This window comes from Zootoca vivipara, chromosome 13 (assembly GCF_963506605.1).
Source record: "Zootoca vivipara chromosome 13, rZooViv1.1, whole genome shotgun sequence".
NCBI classification, from domain to species: domain Eukaryota; kingdom Metazoa; phylum Chordata; class Lepidosauria; order Squamata; family Lacertidae; genus Zootoca; species Zootoca vivipara.
The window spans coordinates 49,332,468-49,349,117 of NC_083288.1; the positions used below are offsets into that span (position 1 = coordinate 49,332,468).

Consider the following 16,650-nt stretch of genomic DNA (forward strand, 5'->3'; position numbering starts at 1 on the left):
CTGATTAGGCTGCCTAGGGATTGATATATATTCAACTTGCTCTAGTCTGATTCTTGTCCTTGCTGTTATCAACACATGAAATACTGTTAAGAGGCACTTGTCGTCCTGGAAATGACCCTCACTTCTTTTTGCGTTCTTAATTCCACAGGATATAATGCCACGGTTTTAGCCTACGGCCAAACAGGATCTGGAAAAACATACTCCATGGGAGGTGCCTACACAGCTGACAAAGAGAACGATCCCACTGTCGGAATCATCCCTCGGGCAATAAAGCTTCTCTTCCAAGAAATGAAAGAGAGGGCGGAGTGGCAGTTCTTCCTGAAAGTCTCTTATTTGGAGGTAAAAGCCATCTATGCTGTCAATATTTTTGTAAAATAACAAAATTCCTTCAGTAGCACCTTGTTGTTGTTTAGTCGTTTAGTCGTGTCCGACTCTTCGTGACCCCATGGACCATAGCACGCCAGGCACTCCTGTCTTGCACTGCCTCCCGCAGTTTGGTCAAACTCATGTTCGTAGCTTCGAGAACACTATCCAACCATCTTGTCCTCTGTCGTCCCCTTCTCCTAGTGCCCTCAATCTTTCCCAACATCAGGGTCTTTTCCAAGGATTCTTCTCTTCTCATGAGGTGGCCAAAGTATTGGAGCCTCAGCTTCACGATCCGTCCTTCCAGGGAGCACTCAGGGCTGATTTCCTTAAGAATGGATAGGTTTGATCTTCTTGCAGTCCATGGGACTCTCAAGAGTCTCCTCCAGCACCATAATTCAAAAGCATCAATTCTTCGGCGATCAGCCTTCTTTATGGTCCAACTCTCACTTCCATACATCACTACTGGGAAAACCATAGCTTTAACTATACGGACCTTTGTCGGCAAGGTGATGTCTCTGCTTTTTAAGATGCTGTCTAGGTTTGTCATTGCTTTTCTCCCAAGAAGCAGGCGTCTTTTAATTTCGTGACTGCTGTCACCATCTGCAGTGATCAAGGAGCCCAAGAAAGTAAAATCTCTCACTGCCTCCATTTCTTCCCCTTCTATTTGCCAGGAGGTGATGGGACCAGTGGCCATGATCTTGGTTTTTTTGATGTTGAGCTTCAGACCATATTTTGCGCTCTCCTCTTTCACCCTCAGTGAAAGTTTTTATTTTGGTATGAGCTTTCGTGTGCATGCACACTTCGTCGGATACACTGAAACAGAATCCACCAAACCCTTATTTATATTCTGAAACAGAATCCACCAAACCCTTATTTATATTCAGAGGGTGGGGGGGTGGGGGTGATGGGAATGGGTAATGGGCTGATGGGAGTGGTAAATCTGTTGATGGCTGTTAACAACTGCTGATGACTGCAATTGGTCCTGGGGGGGGGAGCAAGGGCTGAGGCACTAAAGAAAGCTTGATCATGCACAATGAGATAAGAATCCAATGTCTTTATTCATCCCAGGTGGCTCCATGGTTTTAAGCTTGGTAAAGAGTTCCAATTCAGCAACTTCTCTTTCCAGTCTGTTCCTGAAATTTTTCTGTAATAAAACAGCTGCTTTGAGATCTTGTATAGAATGTCCTGGGAGATTGAAGTGTTCTCCTACTGGTTTCTCTGTCTTGTGGTTCCTGATGTCAGATTTATGTCCATTTATCCTTTGGCGTAGGGTTTGGCCTGTTTGTCCAATATAGAGAGCTGAAGGGCACTGTTGGCATTTGATGGCATACACAATGTTGGAAGATGAGCAATTAAATAGTCCTGAGATGGTATGTTGGATGTTGTTGGGGCCAGTAATGATGTTGTCCGGGTGTATGTGGCAGCAAAGTTGGCATCTGGGTTTATTGCAGGCTCTGGTACCAGTGTCCATGTTAAGTCTGGTGGTTGTATTATTGTGGGTGAGGAGTTGTTTAAGATTGGGTGGCTGTCTGTAGGCAATGAAAGGTCTTCCTCCCAGAGCTTGAGAAAGGGAGCTGTCATTGTCCAGGAGAGGCTGTAGATCTCTGATGATGCGTTGTGCTGTTTTAACTTGGGAGCTGTATGTGATGACTAGTGGTGTTCTGTTATTTTCTTTTTGGGGTCTGTCTTGCAGCAGGTTCTCTCTAGGTATCAGTCTGGCTCTGTTGATCTGTTGTTTAACTTCATCAGGTGGATATTTTAGTTCTAAAAAGGTTTGCTGTAGATCTCTTAGGTGAGATTCTCTGTATGTAGAGTTGAAACAGATGCGGTTGTAACGTAGGGCCTGGCTGTATACGATGGATTGTTTGGTATGTTTGGGATAGTAGCTAGAAGCATGTAGATATGTTTGTCGGTCAGTTGGTTTTCTGTATAAGGTGGTGTCTATACGTCCATCCTGTATTTTTATAGTAGTGTCCAAAAATGTATTTCTTGCATAGATTGGTTCATTGTTAGGTTGATGGTGGGGTGAAAGTCATTGAATGTCTGGTGGAAGGTTTCCAGGGTCTGTTGTCCATGTGTCCAGATAATAAAAGTATCGTCAATGTATCGTAGGTACAAGAGAGAAACGTTGTTCTAAATCTGCCATGTGAAGATGTTGGCATACTGTGGGGCCATGCGGGTTCCCATGGCTGTGCCACTGATACAAAATATTTTTGTAGTTTTAAGAGCAGTTGCAGTGTAGGGCCAAAAATCTGCTTCTCCCTCACCTTGAAATCAAAGCCTCAGGGCCAAAATTACTTAAGAATTTCGTTGAGGTTGGGATCAAATGCCTCTGGGCAGGGATGGGCATTTGTCCAGTCAAAAAAGATTTGATTGGACAAGCATTTTCTAAAGCATTAACTTTATTGAAAACAACAACAAAAGACAACCCTTTAATCATCAACAAGCTTGATATCTGCAAATTACTAAAGCAAAATAGTTTAAACTGTTAAATCCATTGATTTCAGTGGGTCTACTCTAGGTGATGGCCAACTAAGTCACGCCCAATGAAGTGAACAGCTTTTCTTTTTTAAAAAAATATGAAATATAATCAATGTTGCAGAAGTCCAACAATGGAGAGGGCAATGGCCTTTTTCTACTGTTTCCCCCCAGTGTCTTGTATTCTGAGACACAGTGCCTTTGATATGGTGAAGCAGCATGTAGACAGAATCATAGAATGGTTGAGTTGGAAGGGACCATGATGGTCATCTATTCCACCCCCCTGCAATGCAGGAATATGCAGCTGTTTCAGCATACTGTACTGTGTTGCTGAAAATGTGCTTGTGGCTCCATAAACTGACTTGGGTTACTGTGCTGAACCATTAAAGTTTCTCCTTCCTGTAGATTGTACTGGAGCTTAACACTCCCATTCCCGGTTCCCTTGCAAAGCTGTGACTTCCAAAGGGTTTACTGCAGGAATACAAAAGTTGTGGTGATTCTGTTCTGTTTGGCACTTGAGATGCGTCAAACCTCTCTTCCAATCTGCTACCTTTTCTTCCTCAGATCTATAACGAAGACATCCTAGACCTCTTGGCACCAGCCAAAGAGCGGACAGCTCAAATCAGCATCCGTGAAGACCCCAAGGAAGGCATCAAGGTGGAGTCCCTGTCAGGATTTGTTATTTTTATAGAACGGTGCAGCATGTCATAGAGACAAGGCTGGTAGTGTCAAATAGATCCTGCCCTGTTCTGTGGCAGACGCATGAAAGCTTTTTTGTTGGCGGGGCGCAGCGGGTCTGATTGAAATAACCATTCAACTTAACTTTTAGCTTTCCTGTGTGTCAGCTCAGCGGCCTCAACAACCCTCTGGCTCATGAGGAGACCCTCTCCAGAGCCAAAGAGGTCGTCTTCGGGCTCTGTGGAGGGTCTCCTCCCGAGCAAGGAGGACTCTCCAGGGTGCTCCCCATTTTATGTGATTTCACATTTGCACGCAGTGGGGAGTCTACCTGTACTGTACACTTACTAGTCAGGGCCTCAAACAGGGCCTTTCCAGTCCTATCTAGAGATGCAGGAGACTGAACCTTCCTTTTCAAGCCAGGACAATGACATGCCTTGCTCTTTTTCCCAAAGAGAAGGGACCTGTCCTGCTCCCTACACTGCTGGGCATGCCAAACAGCTAATATAGCCTATGAATTCTCATAACAGACTCCTTTAACCAGAGGATGGCTAGGCCGAAGCTTGAACACAGACTAGCAGTGCTCTGATTGCCCTAGATGGTTCCAATTACGTCTGGACACAGAAAACACCCGTAACAAAAGCTTGGTAGGATTTTTTTGAAAGGTGCTGTTGATGAAGCGAAGCGAAGCAAGAAAAACATTTCCTCCCCGTTTTCTCTCTTGATACAGATTGTGGGGCTCACCGAGCACGTGGTGAATTCTGCTCAAGAGACCACCCTGTGCCTGGAGCAGGGGAACAACTCTCGAACGGTGGCTGCCACAGCCATGAACACCCAGTCATCACGCTCTCACGCCATCTTCACCATGACCATCGAACAGAAAAGCAAGAATGAGACGTAAGCAAAGGCGTTCAGACAACCTGTTCTCTTAAAAGGGCTTCAGGCATGGTCCATTGAAGGAAGGTTTGGGGTTTGCTGCCCGTGAGTGTGTGTTTTAGCACCTTGAGACTGCTTAAGGGAATATGCCTTGCTTCAAGACAATGAGGGCAGAAAAAGTGGAAGTTGATAACTGATTAAGGAGATCTCTTGGCATATTCGAAATGGTGCCTATCGAATGACTATGTCATGGGAGAATGGAGCAAACTTGTTTTCTCTTCCTGGAGATAAAACCGGAAGCAATGGCTTCAGATTACAAGAAAAGAGAGTCCGATTAAACATCAGGAAGAACTTTCTGACAGTAAGAGCTGTTTGACAGTGGAACAGACTCTTACTAGAAGTGGTGGACTCTCCTTCCTTGGAGGTTTTTAAACAGAGGTTGCATGGTGATCTGTCATGTGTGAGCTAGCTGAGATTCCTGCATTGCAAGGGGGTTGGACTAGATGACTCTTGGGGGTCCCTTCTGGCTCTACAGTTTTATGATTCTTTGATTCCCCAACCTAGTGCCTACCAGATGCTTTGGACTGCAGCAGCTGTGCTGACTGCGGCTGATGGGAGCTTTAGCCCAAAACATCTGGAGGGCAGCAGGTTGGGGAAAGCTGGATTCTTGTTACAGCCTCAGGGTTTTTTGTTCATTGCTGTGTGAGTGAAATGCTCCTATTTCTGGCTTAGGAACACCAGTTTTTGTTCCAAGTTGCACCTCGTAGACCTTGCTGGTTCAGAAAGGCAAAAGAAGACCAAAGCAGAAGGTGATCGACTTCGGGAAGGTGAGTGGTAAAAATTTCTGATGGCATGGTAAGTTTGTGCCCACGGTGGTAGAGTTTTTAAGGACTGTGATCTGTTCTGTGTTAGAAATCCTCACTTCAAAGGGGAATACACCTTGTTTTTAGAAATAGCTGTTAAGGCCTGCCTAATTTAAGATCAATTATTTCTATGGCCTCCTTCTTCTTCTTCGCTCTCTAAACTACCATCTCAAGGCAATTTACACATAAGATAATTAAAAACAGCCAAGAACACAAAAACAATACATTTAAAGCAAGATTAAACCCCTAATTAGTGGTCAATAATGATAAATACACATTTATCCAGCTCAGGAAATCTGTGAACAAAAATATAGCATATGCATAAAATTTGTCATTCTTATCTATTGGTTTATACCCACATCCATCCAATTGTCCCATACAACCATTTTTTCCACGATTGTTAGAGTTCCACACTGAGTCAATTTAGCATGGGAGAATTGGTCAAATAATTTTTATTAGCCATTATGTTCCATAACTTTCTAACTTGACAAGATTGTTTCAAGAGAATCCTAGGTTTTAATATATTTTGATCCTAATGCTGTCCATTCAGATAAAGGAGCTATAGTCTAGGATTGCTCAATTCGGAAAATTATCCCTAATTTTGGATTTTCAGTGTCTAGTATTTGACAGTAAATAAGCTTGACAATATGGTTCTGGAAGGGTTCCTTCAAACTCTACAATTCTACAAGTGTTGATCTCGGCTCCCCATCTCTTCCCCCTTTTGCGTGTGTGCATGTTTAGGGATCAACATCAACAAAGGACTCCTCTGCCTGGGGAATGTCATCAGTGCTCTTGGAGAAGAAAGCAAGAAGGGCAATTTTGTCCCTTATAGGGACTCTAAGTTAACACGCCTTTTGCAAGGTAAGAGGGGGAAGCAAAAAGTCTACCAGGGAATCATCTTGTGTCTCTGAAAACCTCCTTTCATCTCCCAAAAGTAGTGGGGGATTTTTTACCTAAAGAGTCGTCCTATTTTTCTCCCTTCAGATTCATTGGGAGGTAATAGCCACACCTTGATGGTGGCCTGTGTGAGCCCAGCAGATTCGAACCTCGAGGAGACTTTGAATACCCTTCGATATGCCGATAGGGCCAGAAAAATTAAGAACAAGCCGGTAGTGAATATTGACCCTCAGACAGCAGAGATCGGCCGGCTAAAACTGCAGGTGTGTCTGTGGGCTACTAGATTTGGAGGGGGGGCAGAGGAGTTGGCTCCAGAGATGGGGGTGGTGGGGTTGTGAGCCGAAGATGCAGGCCAGTATTGATGCTTACTTGAAAGAGCTGCCACAGAACCACAGCCTGGATTTTCCGATTGGGTAAGAAACAGTTAAAAGTACCACCTTTCTCTCCTCCAGGTCCAACAGCTGCAGGTGTTACTGCTGCAGGCTCACGGAGGGACCCTTCCTGTGTGTATTGGGTGAGGACTGCTGGCCAACAACACACGTGACACTCTTCAGTGCTAAAGGCAGCCTGTACCTCTTCATAAACATTCATTATTGCAGACCTGGCCAATGAAAGCACTGGTGCAGAGATCTCCGCAAACATAATTGGCAAAGCTTTGTCTGGCCTCAAGGCTTGAATTGATGAGATGCACTTGGAAAACTGCTGCCCTATTTAAGAGAGCACTGAAAGTTAATACGTTGCCAAGACTGAACATCCAAATGCTGCTTGACTTTGAATTTTTTGACTGCGGGATGTGTCATGCTTTTTCTTAAGCATACAAATCTAATTAACAGACTTCTGGATACAAATCCAGGTCTGGTGCTGCTGCTTTTTCTGTCTTTCCCAAGCTCCTCTTATTCTTCCTCTTGTTTCAAACCTGCTTTGCATCTTGCTTTCTGTCAAAACCCCATTCTCTAAAAACATGCCTGAAAACCCCACATCTGCCCTGCTCTTCCTGAGCCTCTGCAAGCCTTCCCTCTTCTGTGGCTCCTTGTAAGTTTTTCTTTTTTCTTTTTTCTTTTTCTTCTTTGTTTTCGTTACCTGCACTTATTGCTGTCCAATTGGAGTGATTTGAGTGGTCCATTTTCCATGCAAGGCTCCCTCCCTTTCATGGAAAACACACAATGCTGTACCCACAGAGCTACATGAAAAGCACTATCTTAGTTAGCCAACCCAAATTTGCACTAACATCCTGCTCATTTGAGCGGGTAGGATTAGGCAAGGTGTGTGTGTGTGTGTGTCATTTCTCTGACATCATTGTGCCATTTAGAGGCACCAGAAATGCTTTCAAGTCCCAGTGCAAATCTGGGCACAAGAATCTCAGCTCCCTTCCAGTTTGGGGCTGGGAACAAGGGGATTGCCTTTTGTTTCTTTCTATGAAAAAAACAATTATACTGCAATTTCATTAAAAAAATTCAAAGCAGCTTATCACTATTATACACACACACACATGCAATAAAAGCAACACAAAGATTTAAAATTGTACATCACTAGCTAACAATTACAGAAAGTGTTTTTCTTAATGGTCTGCATAAGCCTGATGGCATAGAAATTTCTTTAGCAAACAAGTTACCAGTAATATAGAAAATGCCTGCAGTTGCACTACTTTGATTTGAAAATGCATGGAAAGCAGTGAGATGATTCTTTCTAAGTGTGTCTGAAGCCTGGGCAGAGCCCATTCTCTGAAGATATTCTGGCGAGTGGCAAGGTGGCAATTTCTGAACCCCCATGGCAAACCTGTTGTTCATGCACTACCCGGAAGGGGGTTATTCCGCAGTTTTGAGAATAATGGAGGAGAAAACTTCTAGTGTGTTATTCTGTGACATGAAATAATTTTAAACTCATACTTAAGATACTTTTTCTAGCAGATGCAGCCTTGTCCTTCCTTGGATTTACTTTTAACTCACCCTTCCAGGAATCTGGGTTCTTTTTTTCTTCTTGAATGAGATAAAACTTCCTTAGTGTGCTGGATGCAGGCAGATTACTAGCCAATAAACCACTTAAGAGGCTTTGTTACAACTGAGCGGTATATGAAGTTTGTTAAATAAATAAATGCTTCTTGCTTAAACTTCCAGTGGTGAGCCCTCAGAAAACCTGCAATCTCTGATGGAGAAAAATCACTCCCTCGCGGAGGAAAATGAAAAACTAAGCCGTGGCCTCAGTGAAGCAGCAGGCCAGCTTGCCCAGATGCTGGAAAGAATAATTGTGGTAAGGCCTCAGATATTGGGGGTGGGGTGGGGGCTGGTGGCAATGACACCTTTTTGTGGCATAGGCATGACTTCCCATCAGTGAGTTCAGAAAGAGGGCTATTCTGTTGCCAAAAATGCAGTCTTGTGACTTCATTTAAGTGTTTAGGAATTATTATTTTTTAAATGCGGTGGTGGGAGCAATTATTGAAATTCCTGGCTGGTTTTTATGTATGGGTGATTGCCATTTTGTGTGTGTGGGGGGGTCCCGTTCCTGGCCCCCATTCTTCCCTGTTCAGGTCCATATGCACATGCCTAAAATGGTCGCTGTCTGTACTCATTGGAACATAATCGTAACATGAGACCTATTCAGAGTTAGACCCATATTGTTACTGCTTAAGTCAGTGTGGTCTAGTGGTTAGAGCAGGCTTCTTCAACTCGGCCCTCCAGAGGTTTTGAGACTACAATTCCCATCATCCCTGACCACTGGTCCTGCTAGCTAGGGATCATGGGAGTTGTAGGCCCAAAAACATCTGGAGGCTGAGTTTGAGGAAGCCTGGGTTAGAGTGTCAGACTAGGACCTGGGAGACCAAGGTTCAAATCCTCACTCAGACAGGAAGTCCAATGGGTGACCTTGGGGGCCAGCCACTGCCTCTCAGCCAAATCTACCGCACAGGCCTGTTTTGGGGATTAAATGAGGGCAGAACCATGTATGCCACCTTGAGCTCCTTGGAGGGGGAAAAAGGGATATAAATGCAACAAACTAAACAATAATAAATTTAGCTGACTGTGCCCAATTCCGAACTGCAACCACCTGGGGTCAAATACGCCACCTGGCCACCACCTCCTAAGCCAGCCACTTTCAACCTGGTGCCCTCCAGATGTTTCTCGACTCCCAACTCCCATCATGCCCTGCCAGCATTGCCAGTGGCTGAGGACGATGGAGTTGTAGTCACATCCTTTGGTTTAATTCACAACTATCCCATGATGCACAACCTGCTTCCCACTTTCTGCAGACGGAGCAGCAGAACGAAAAGATCAGCACAAAGGTGGAAGAGCTCCAGAAACATGATGCGTAAGTAGTTGTTCTCTGTGTATACTCTTAGCTGTTCAAAATGCAGACCGATTGCTCATGGGGCTGGCTACGTCTAAAATGCAGGAAGTGAGATTGGTGGGTTGCTTTGAAGGGCACTTTTGGGCATGGGGATGGGCAGCAAAAGTTAAAAACAAGTGTTGTATTATGAAGCAGGAGGAATAAATAAATAATCCACGTGTAGGTCAGTTAGAGCAGGATGTGTCTTTTCAATCAAGCATCTGCAAGGCATAAAACTAACACCGACCTGTGAGTAAGTTCTTGTGGGACTGGATTTCAGGTTGAAACTCGACCTGCAGAAGCTGCTTGAGGCTCTGGAGGACCAAGAACTAAAAGAGCACGTGGAGCTCATTCGCCACCTGCAGCAAGTGATTGTCCAGTTTCTGGTAAGTATCCCCTTTGGGGACACGAGGACGTTTCATGGTTGACAGAACCCGCTTCTTCTTCTGCCTTCCCAATTTGGGGAATAAGCAAGAAGCATTTCAGACATTCTGTGTTGGTGGCTTCCGGAGAAGTTCAAAAGTGGACTAAGCAGCACCTTTTTGTTTGGGGTGAGATCTTGCTGGTGTTTGCAGCATGTTACATTTCGAACTGCATAGAGCAGTTGGCAGACCATAGGACTGTCTTGTGGCGCCAGGCAAACCTTGTGTGTTCTCTGCAGTGTGAAACCCCTGCTGGCGTTACGGACATGGACACGTCTGATCAAGACTCCAGTGCTGTAAGTAAGAGGCCTCCTGACTTGATGCGAATCCTGTGTTTACTTTTCAATGCGTGGCTAGCGGTTTCTTGGCAACAGAACCCCAGCTACAATAAGGGACTGGTGGCACCTTTATTTACAAGATTTTTAGAGACCACTTAAAGAGCTCTCTAATTGGTACGCAGATAAGATTGTAGAAAGACAAACTACACAAAACATTTTTAAAAAATATATATCCAGATTTTAGTTAAACCTTTGCCTCTCTCCCCTAGGTGTCGGAAGGTGACCTGGATGCTCAAGGGTCCTCTGAGGAATATGCCACTCGGCATGCTCTCCACCAAGCTCAGATGTCCAAAGAGCTGCTTGAGCTCAACAAAGCCCTGGCTCTGAAGGAGGCCTTGGCAAGAAAGATGTCTCAGAACGACAGCCAGTTGGAGCCCATACAATGCCAATACCAGGTAACAGCAGCTGGCCAGGAAGGAGTAAGCATCTATACACACAGTGGGCTGCTTGACAGGGTGCCTAGCAAGCCACAGGAGGGCAGCATCTCCTTTTCTTAGGTGGAGATGTGGCCTGTTGGAAAGAAATGGCTGTAGCCAGATCGGGGGGGGGGGGCGCTTTTAGTGGGGTGCTGAAAAACGTATGTATGTGTGTTTCAATCAAGACCAGCATCAAGGACCTTGAAATGGAGGTGGCCAAACTGCAGAAGGAAAAAGAAGACCTGGTCCTTGGCATTCATATGACGAAGAAGGATGTCAGCCAAGCAAAGTAAGAGGCACCTAATCGGGAGCTGGGGGGGGGGAGGTAGTTGACTTCATGACTACAAGGCTGCGGTGTTCATTTCAGACTCAGCGAACGGCGCAGGAAGCGGCTTCAGGAGCTGGAAGGGGAAATGGCAGATCTGAAGAAGAAGCTGAAGGAGCAGTCGAAGCTCCTGAAGATGAAAGAATCCAATGAGCAGACAGTGTGCAAACTGAACCAGGAGATCCGGGTATGTAGTAGTAAAAATAAATAGATAGATAAATAAATTGTTATTTATACCCCACTCATCTGGCTGGGTTTCCCAGCCACACTAGATGGCTCCCAACAGAATATTAATAATAATAAAAAAGTGACAAAACGTCAAACATTAGAAACTTCCCTAAACAGGGCTGCCTTCAGATGTCTTCTAAAAGTCAGATAGTTGTTTATTTCCTTGACATCTGATGGGAGGGCGTTCCACAGGGCAGGCGCCACTACCAAGAAGGCCCTCTGCCTGGTTCCCTGTAACCTCACTTCTCGCAGGGAGGGAACCGCCAGAAGGCCCTCCAACACTTTGAATTGTGCTCGGAAACGTAACGCCCAGAGGGTACAATGAGAAAGATAATGGGGTTTGTGGTGTGGATAGACAACAAGGTTGCCATTTTATTGGTCCGTGTTTGATAGACACTGTAACTGTATAACTTGCACTTTAGATGTGTGTTTATAATCTTAATAATATAATAATTTTTTTAAAATAAATTTTTATTTATACCCCGCCCTCCCCAGTCAAAAACCGGGCTCAGGGTGGCTGACACCAACAGAACCACAATAAAACATAAAAACAATTAATTAAAATACAGATTAAAATACAGTATTAAAATTTAAAGTGCAGCCTCATTTCAAGTAGGCCATAAATCCAAGCCATGAGGGAGAAAAACACAGGGGTCAGGCTGAGTCTAACCCAAAGGCCAGGCGGAACAGCTCTGTCTTGCAGGCCCTGCGGAAAGATGACAAATCCCGCAGGGCCCTGGTCTCCTGGGAAAGAGCGTTCCACCAGGTTGGGGCCAGTACTGAAAAGGCCCTGGCTCTAGTAGAGGCCAATCTAGCCATCTTATGACTCGGGATCTCCAGAATATTATTATTTGTGGACCTTAAGGTCCTCCGCGGGGCATACCAGGAGAGGCGGTCCTGTAGGTACGAGGGTCCCAAGTCGCATAGGGCTTTAAAGGTCAAAACCAGCACCTTAAACCTGATCCTGTACTCCACCGGGAGCCAGTGCAGCTGGTAAAGCACTGGATGAATGTGATCCCACGGCCGGGACCCTGTAAGGAGCCTCGCCGCGGCATTCTGCACCCGCTGGAGTTTCTGGGTCAGCTTTAAGGGCAACCCTGCGTAGAGCGAGTTACAATAGTCAAGCCTGGAGGTGATCGTCGCATGGATCACTGTGGCCAGATCGGGGCGAGAGAGGTAAGGGACCAACTGCTTGATGCGGCGGAGATGGAAAAATGCCACCTTTGCTGTGGATGCAACCTGCGCCTCCATGGAAAGCAGTTCCTCCATCTTAGGAAAGCAGTTCATTCTTACCCTGACTGCCATTATGTTTCTCAGCTACTGTTTAAAAGCAACAGCAACTTGTTTAAGTACCAAAATAAAAACTTAGTTGGTCTTTAAGGTGCTTCTGAAGGAATTTTTTTGTTTAAGTTTGAATGCTTGTTTTTTCAGTCATGAGAGCTAGAAAAACCAAGAAATTTTGAATGGGATTCTTGGGACTTTTAACAAGTTATCAAGGTTGTTGTAAAGAAACTAAGGATTTGGAATTGAGCTTATTTCCTGAAGTCCTCCGAGCTTGAACTCTCTTGTATCCCAGCATGCTCCAAAAAATTTCAAGGCTTCTAAGAATCTAGGCATCTCAGTGTTTGTTTCAGCGATAGGCAATGTGGTTCCCTCAAGATGTCAAACTTTCCCTCCCGTCATCCCTGACCTTTGGCTGTGCTGAGGCCAGTGGGAGTTGGGAGCCCTCCAGCATCCGGCTACAACTGCTGGGTAGATTCTCACCCAAGGCCTTTGTTCCTTCTCCAGGCGATGAAGAATCAACGTGTTCAGCTGATACGTCAAATGAAAGAGGACTCTGAGAAGTTTAAGCAGTGGAGGCAGCAGAAAGACAAAGAAGTCATCCAGCTGAAGGCACGGGTGAGTCGAGCGTCAACACTGAACTTTAGCAGAAGAGTCCTGCAGCCGCTGGGTGTTCTCACCCAGTGGCCAGCCAGATGCTCCAAGGGGAAGCCCACAAGGAGGAGCTGAACGCAATGGTACTCTCCCAACTTGTGATTGTAGGCAGGCAGCCTCTGACCCTGGAGCTGGAATATAACCACCGTGGGACTCAGTCTGACTCAGATAAAAGTCTGACTTGGATAAAATAGTCAAAAGCAGCTTCCAAAATTGAAGGACAGGCAAGCAAGAAATCCCTTCCACTCTCAAAGGGAAGGCGAACTGGGCTCCAAAAGCCACAGAACAGACAAAACTCTACAGTATTAGCAAAACTTGTGGCTAAATAAAAATAAGCAAAGACCTGGTGGGCTCTGGCACCGAGATGCTGTCTCTCTTTGATCCCTCCAAATTCTCATGTCTTCTGATTCACTCCTTTCTCCCCAAGATTTAGTTGTTTAAATGACTTTCAAGAGCAAATTCCTGTAAAAGAGGTGTTTTATTTTACATTAATTGTTTTGGAGGAGGGACATTATCTGTACGAGAACCTTATCTGTACAAGCAGCCTCATGAAGGTCAGTCAGAGTCACTAACAAGCTGCCTTCATCCTGCTGCATGATCTCAACTTGTCTAAAGTCTTGCCAAGCCTTCTGTTTCTCATGATTCACCAGGGTCCAGCCAGCCAAACATTTCTGCCATTAAAGCAGACCTTTGATCCTGCCCTAAATCATTAGCCAGTTCCCTTGGACAAGTTTGCTATCATTCCACACCAGTTTCCAAACATGCAAATCCACTCCACTCCATACTTGCAAATCTTCCCCCTCCCCCCAAAAAATACCTGAGCAACTTCCAGTATTATCACTTAAGCTGCTGCTTTCTATGTTCCTTATAACAGTTCCGTGTAATTAAACTGTTTGGCTGTGGCTCTCTCTAGTCTTTCTTGAGACACCGCGGATCGAACCTGCTCCTCCCGCCCCCCACGAGCAATGGTCCTTCCCCATTTGAGTTTGGATTGTCCAGGGTTCTGTTTTCCAAGCATTTCAAATTACTTGATGGGGTCTCTAGAATACGGGTGGATTTAATGCCTCTATAAAAGTGGGTCACAAGGCTTGCTAAGTTTGAGTGCGGACCATAGCAGGTCAGCCATTTTGACTCTTGTCTTTCAGGATCGCAAGAGGCAGTATGCACTTGTCAAACTAGAGCAAGACTTCCAAAAGCAAGCCACTGTCCTACGGCGAAAGGCAGAGGAGGTGAGTGGCCTTGGACAGCCATTCCCTTCCACCTTGTGAAGCACCACTGTTTTTAAAAGAATCTACAGAGATTAGACAGGCTGAGACTTTGAATGCTTTGGGCAGAGACAAGGGACAGGTCCCGAGGTTAGAATTCCCCAATTCAGTAAATCAGAAGTGGGGGAATAGTGTACAAAGCCCTTCCCTCCCTCTGATTGTGGTGTTAAATGGAGTATGCTTGACTTAATTTTGCCTCTAGGATTCATAGTTTAAACCAGGGCTGGAGAACTGGTGGCCTTCCAGACATGGCCAGCCTCCAACTCCCAACAGCCAGCCTGGCCAAAGGTCAGGGGTAATGAGCTGTATTCAACAAGAACTGGAAGGCCACAGGTGGTTCTCCTGTCCTGGTTTAAGACACTAACTTTGCTGGGAAGCCTAGCATAGAGTGGAGGTCAATGGGATAGTAAGTAGAGGATAGGTAGCAGCTTTCTTGTAATCTTCAATGAGTTAACCTCAGTCCTGCATTGCAGGGGGTTGGACTAGTTGGCCCTTGGGATCCCCTCCAACTCTACAATTCTATGATTCTAAGTTCTTGCTTACACCTTTGTAATTCTTCATTTGTCCTCGTCAGCCATGCTGGCTGAGGCTCTTTATTTTAAAGCAAAATAAGGCTCTTTTATTGTAAAGCAAAATGTAGGAAAACATCAAATCTCTTCTCGGAGAGCATTGATGCTTACATTTTTATCCCACCCTTCTGAGGCAGAGGTAGGAAACCTCTGGCTGTGGGTTGCAGGGCCGATTCCCCCAAACCACACCCACCTGCCGCACTCCTGAAGTCATAAGTGACGTCGGACGAGGCAGGCAAAGACACGGCTGTGAAGGAACAATTGGGAGCTTAGACTGCTCCCAGTTGCTCCTTGGCTAGCTGGGTTTGCTGACAGCGAGCCCTTTTTGAAGACGCTTCAGGCATGGTTTGGATGCAAGCTGCCCTTGCAGAAGGATATCCTCCCCCTTTTGCACTCAGTTTTGGATCTGAAAATGGACAAGTTCAAAGGGACTCTCTGTCAGCACCGGTCAACTGATAAGTGCCGATAGGGGGCCCCTTTGAATTTGTTCCATCTCTGTTGAAAATGGCCTGTGGAGGGTTGGTCAGCTCTTGATCCGACCCTTGGGCGATAGAAGCCCCCCCCCCCTCACCTCCAGCTCTTCATCCTCCTAAAAGCCCAGGGGGGGGGCTAGCTTTGGAGAGTGGCTATCCTAAGGTCACTCGGCGAGCTTCATTGCCAAGCAAGGGATTTTGAAAGTTTGTGCCTTGGGTCCTATTTAAACACACCAGCCTCCACCCCTCTCTCACAGGCCGCTGCTGCCAACAAGCGCTTAAAGGATGCTCTCCAGAAACAGCAAGAGGCTACCAATAAGCGAAAAGAGAATGTCAACCGCGGGATTGAGGGAGTTGCTGCTCGGGTGAAGGTAGGAGCCGTATCTCTCCTTGTTTCTGCTCAGGGCAGATTCACAGTGCCTCAGGTGGCTTATTCCAGGGGAGAGGCAAAGTTGGCTTGCAGGCGACTTGGGAGGGGTTCTGGCCACCTTTCCACCGACCTTCTGTCGTAACCAGCTTCCATCTTGCGCAGAGCTGGCTGGCGAACGAAGTGGAGGTTCTTGTTAGCATCGAAGAGGCTCAGCGTCACCTCAACGACCTCCTGGAGGACCGGAAGACCTTGGCGAAGGAGATTGCCTCACTTAAAGAAAAGCGAGATGCCGGGGAGAACCTCCCGTCAAAATACAAGGTGGGCAGTGATGCAGGCTGCAGTGGAAAGGGGGGTAGGGAGGGAAGGGACCGTGTGTTCTATCTAATCCACTTTCTCTCTTTGGTGATGGGGTCTTCAGATGCAGGAAATAGGCCACTTTCCAAAGTGGGCAGGGCTACAGGCAAAAGTGGGTGGAGCAATGAGTGTGAATTCTGCCTTTGCAGAGTGGAGCTAATTTCTACTCTTACTTGTGCAGCCCTCTACATTATATCTAGGTAGACTCCCAGTGGGCAGATAGAAAGGCTTTGGGGGCTGCATTTGGCCCCCAGATCCCCCACCCCTGCTGTAAAGGGTGAGTTTTCTCATTCTGCACTGGAGGCAGGAGATCTTCCAGAGGCTGGTTCTGCTCCCCCACCATGGCAGATCCCCTCCCAGAGGGGAAAAATCAAGGTCTTGCCTTGCTGGAAACAACTGCTGCTGCTTCTCTTAGAGTTAAACTGTCACATCTTCTGAACTGAGTCCCACCTCACCTCCATGGGGAGGGAGCTCCTCTCCCT

At 46.0% G+C, this 16,650-nt stretch overlaps 1 protein-coding gene across 2 annotated transcripts in view; it reads left to right on the forward strand.

The window, feature by feature from the left end:
• KIF4A (kinesin family member 4A) overlaps window positions 1–16,650 on the forward strand; it is a 30,996-nt gene that overhangs the window by 3,967 nt on the left and 10,379 nt on the right. For both annotated transcript variants that reach the window (XM_060281878.1, XM_035134455.2), the window contains exons 4-21: window positions 149–339; window positions 3,409–3,501; window positions 4,250–4,416; window positions 5,128–5,222; window positions 6,000–6,119; window positions 6,243–6,418; window positions 6,608–6,669; window positions 8,270–8,402; window positions 9,397–9,455; window positions 9,754–9,859; window positions 10,135–10,191; window positions 10,443–10,628; window positions 10,835–10,938; window positions 11,017–11,161; window positions 12,991–13,101; window positions 14,283–14,366; window positions 15,702–15,815; window positions 15,977–16,132. In XM_060281878.1, the coding sequence (XP_060137861.1) occupies window positions 149–339; window positions 3,409–3,501; window positions 4,250–4,416; window positions 5,128–5,222; window positions 6,000–6,119; window positions 6,243–6,418; window positions 6,608–6,669; window positions 8,270–8,402; window positions 9,397–9,455; window positions 9,754–9,859; window positions 10,135–10,191; window positions 10,443–10,628; window positions 10,835–10,938; window positions 11,017–11,161; window positions 12,991–13,101; window positions 14,283–14,366; window positions 15,702–15,815; window positions 15,977–16,132 (2,159 nt within the window). The remainder of the gene's footprint in view (window positions 1–148; window positions 340–3,408; window positions 3,502–4,249; window positions 4,417–5,127; window positions 5,223–5,999; window positions 6,120–6,242; window positions 6,419–6,607; window positions 6,670–8,269; window positions 8,403–9,396; window positions 9,456–9,753; window positions 9,860–10,134; window positions 10,192–10,442; window positions 10,629–10,834; window positions 10,939–11,016; window positions 11,162–12,990; window positions 13,102–14,282; window positions 14,367–15,701; window positions 15,816–15,976; window positions 16,133–16,650) is intronic.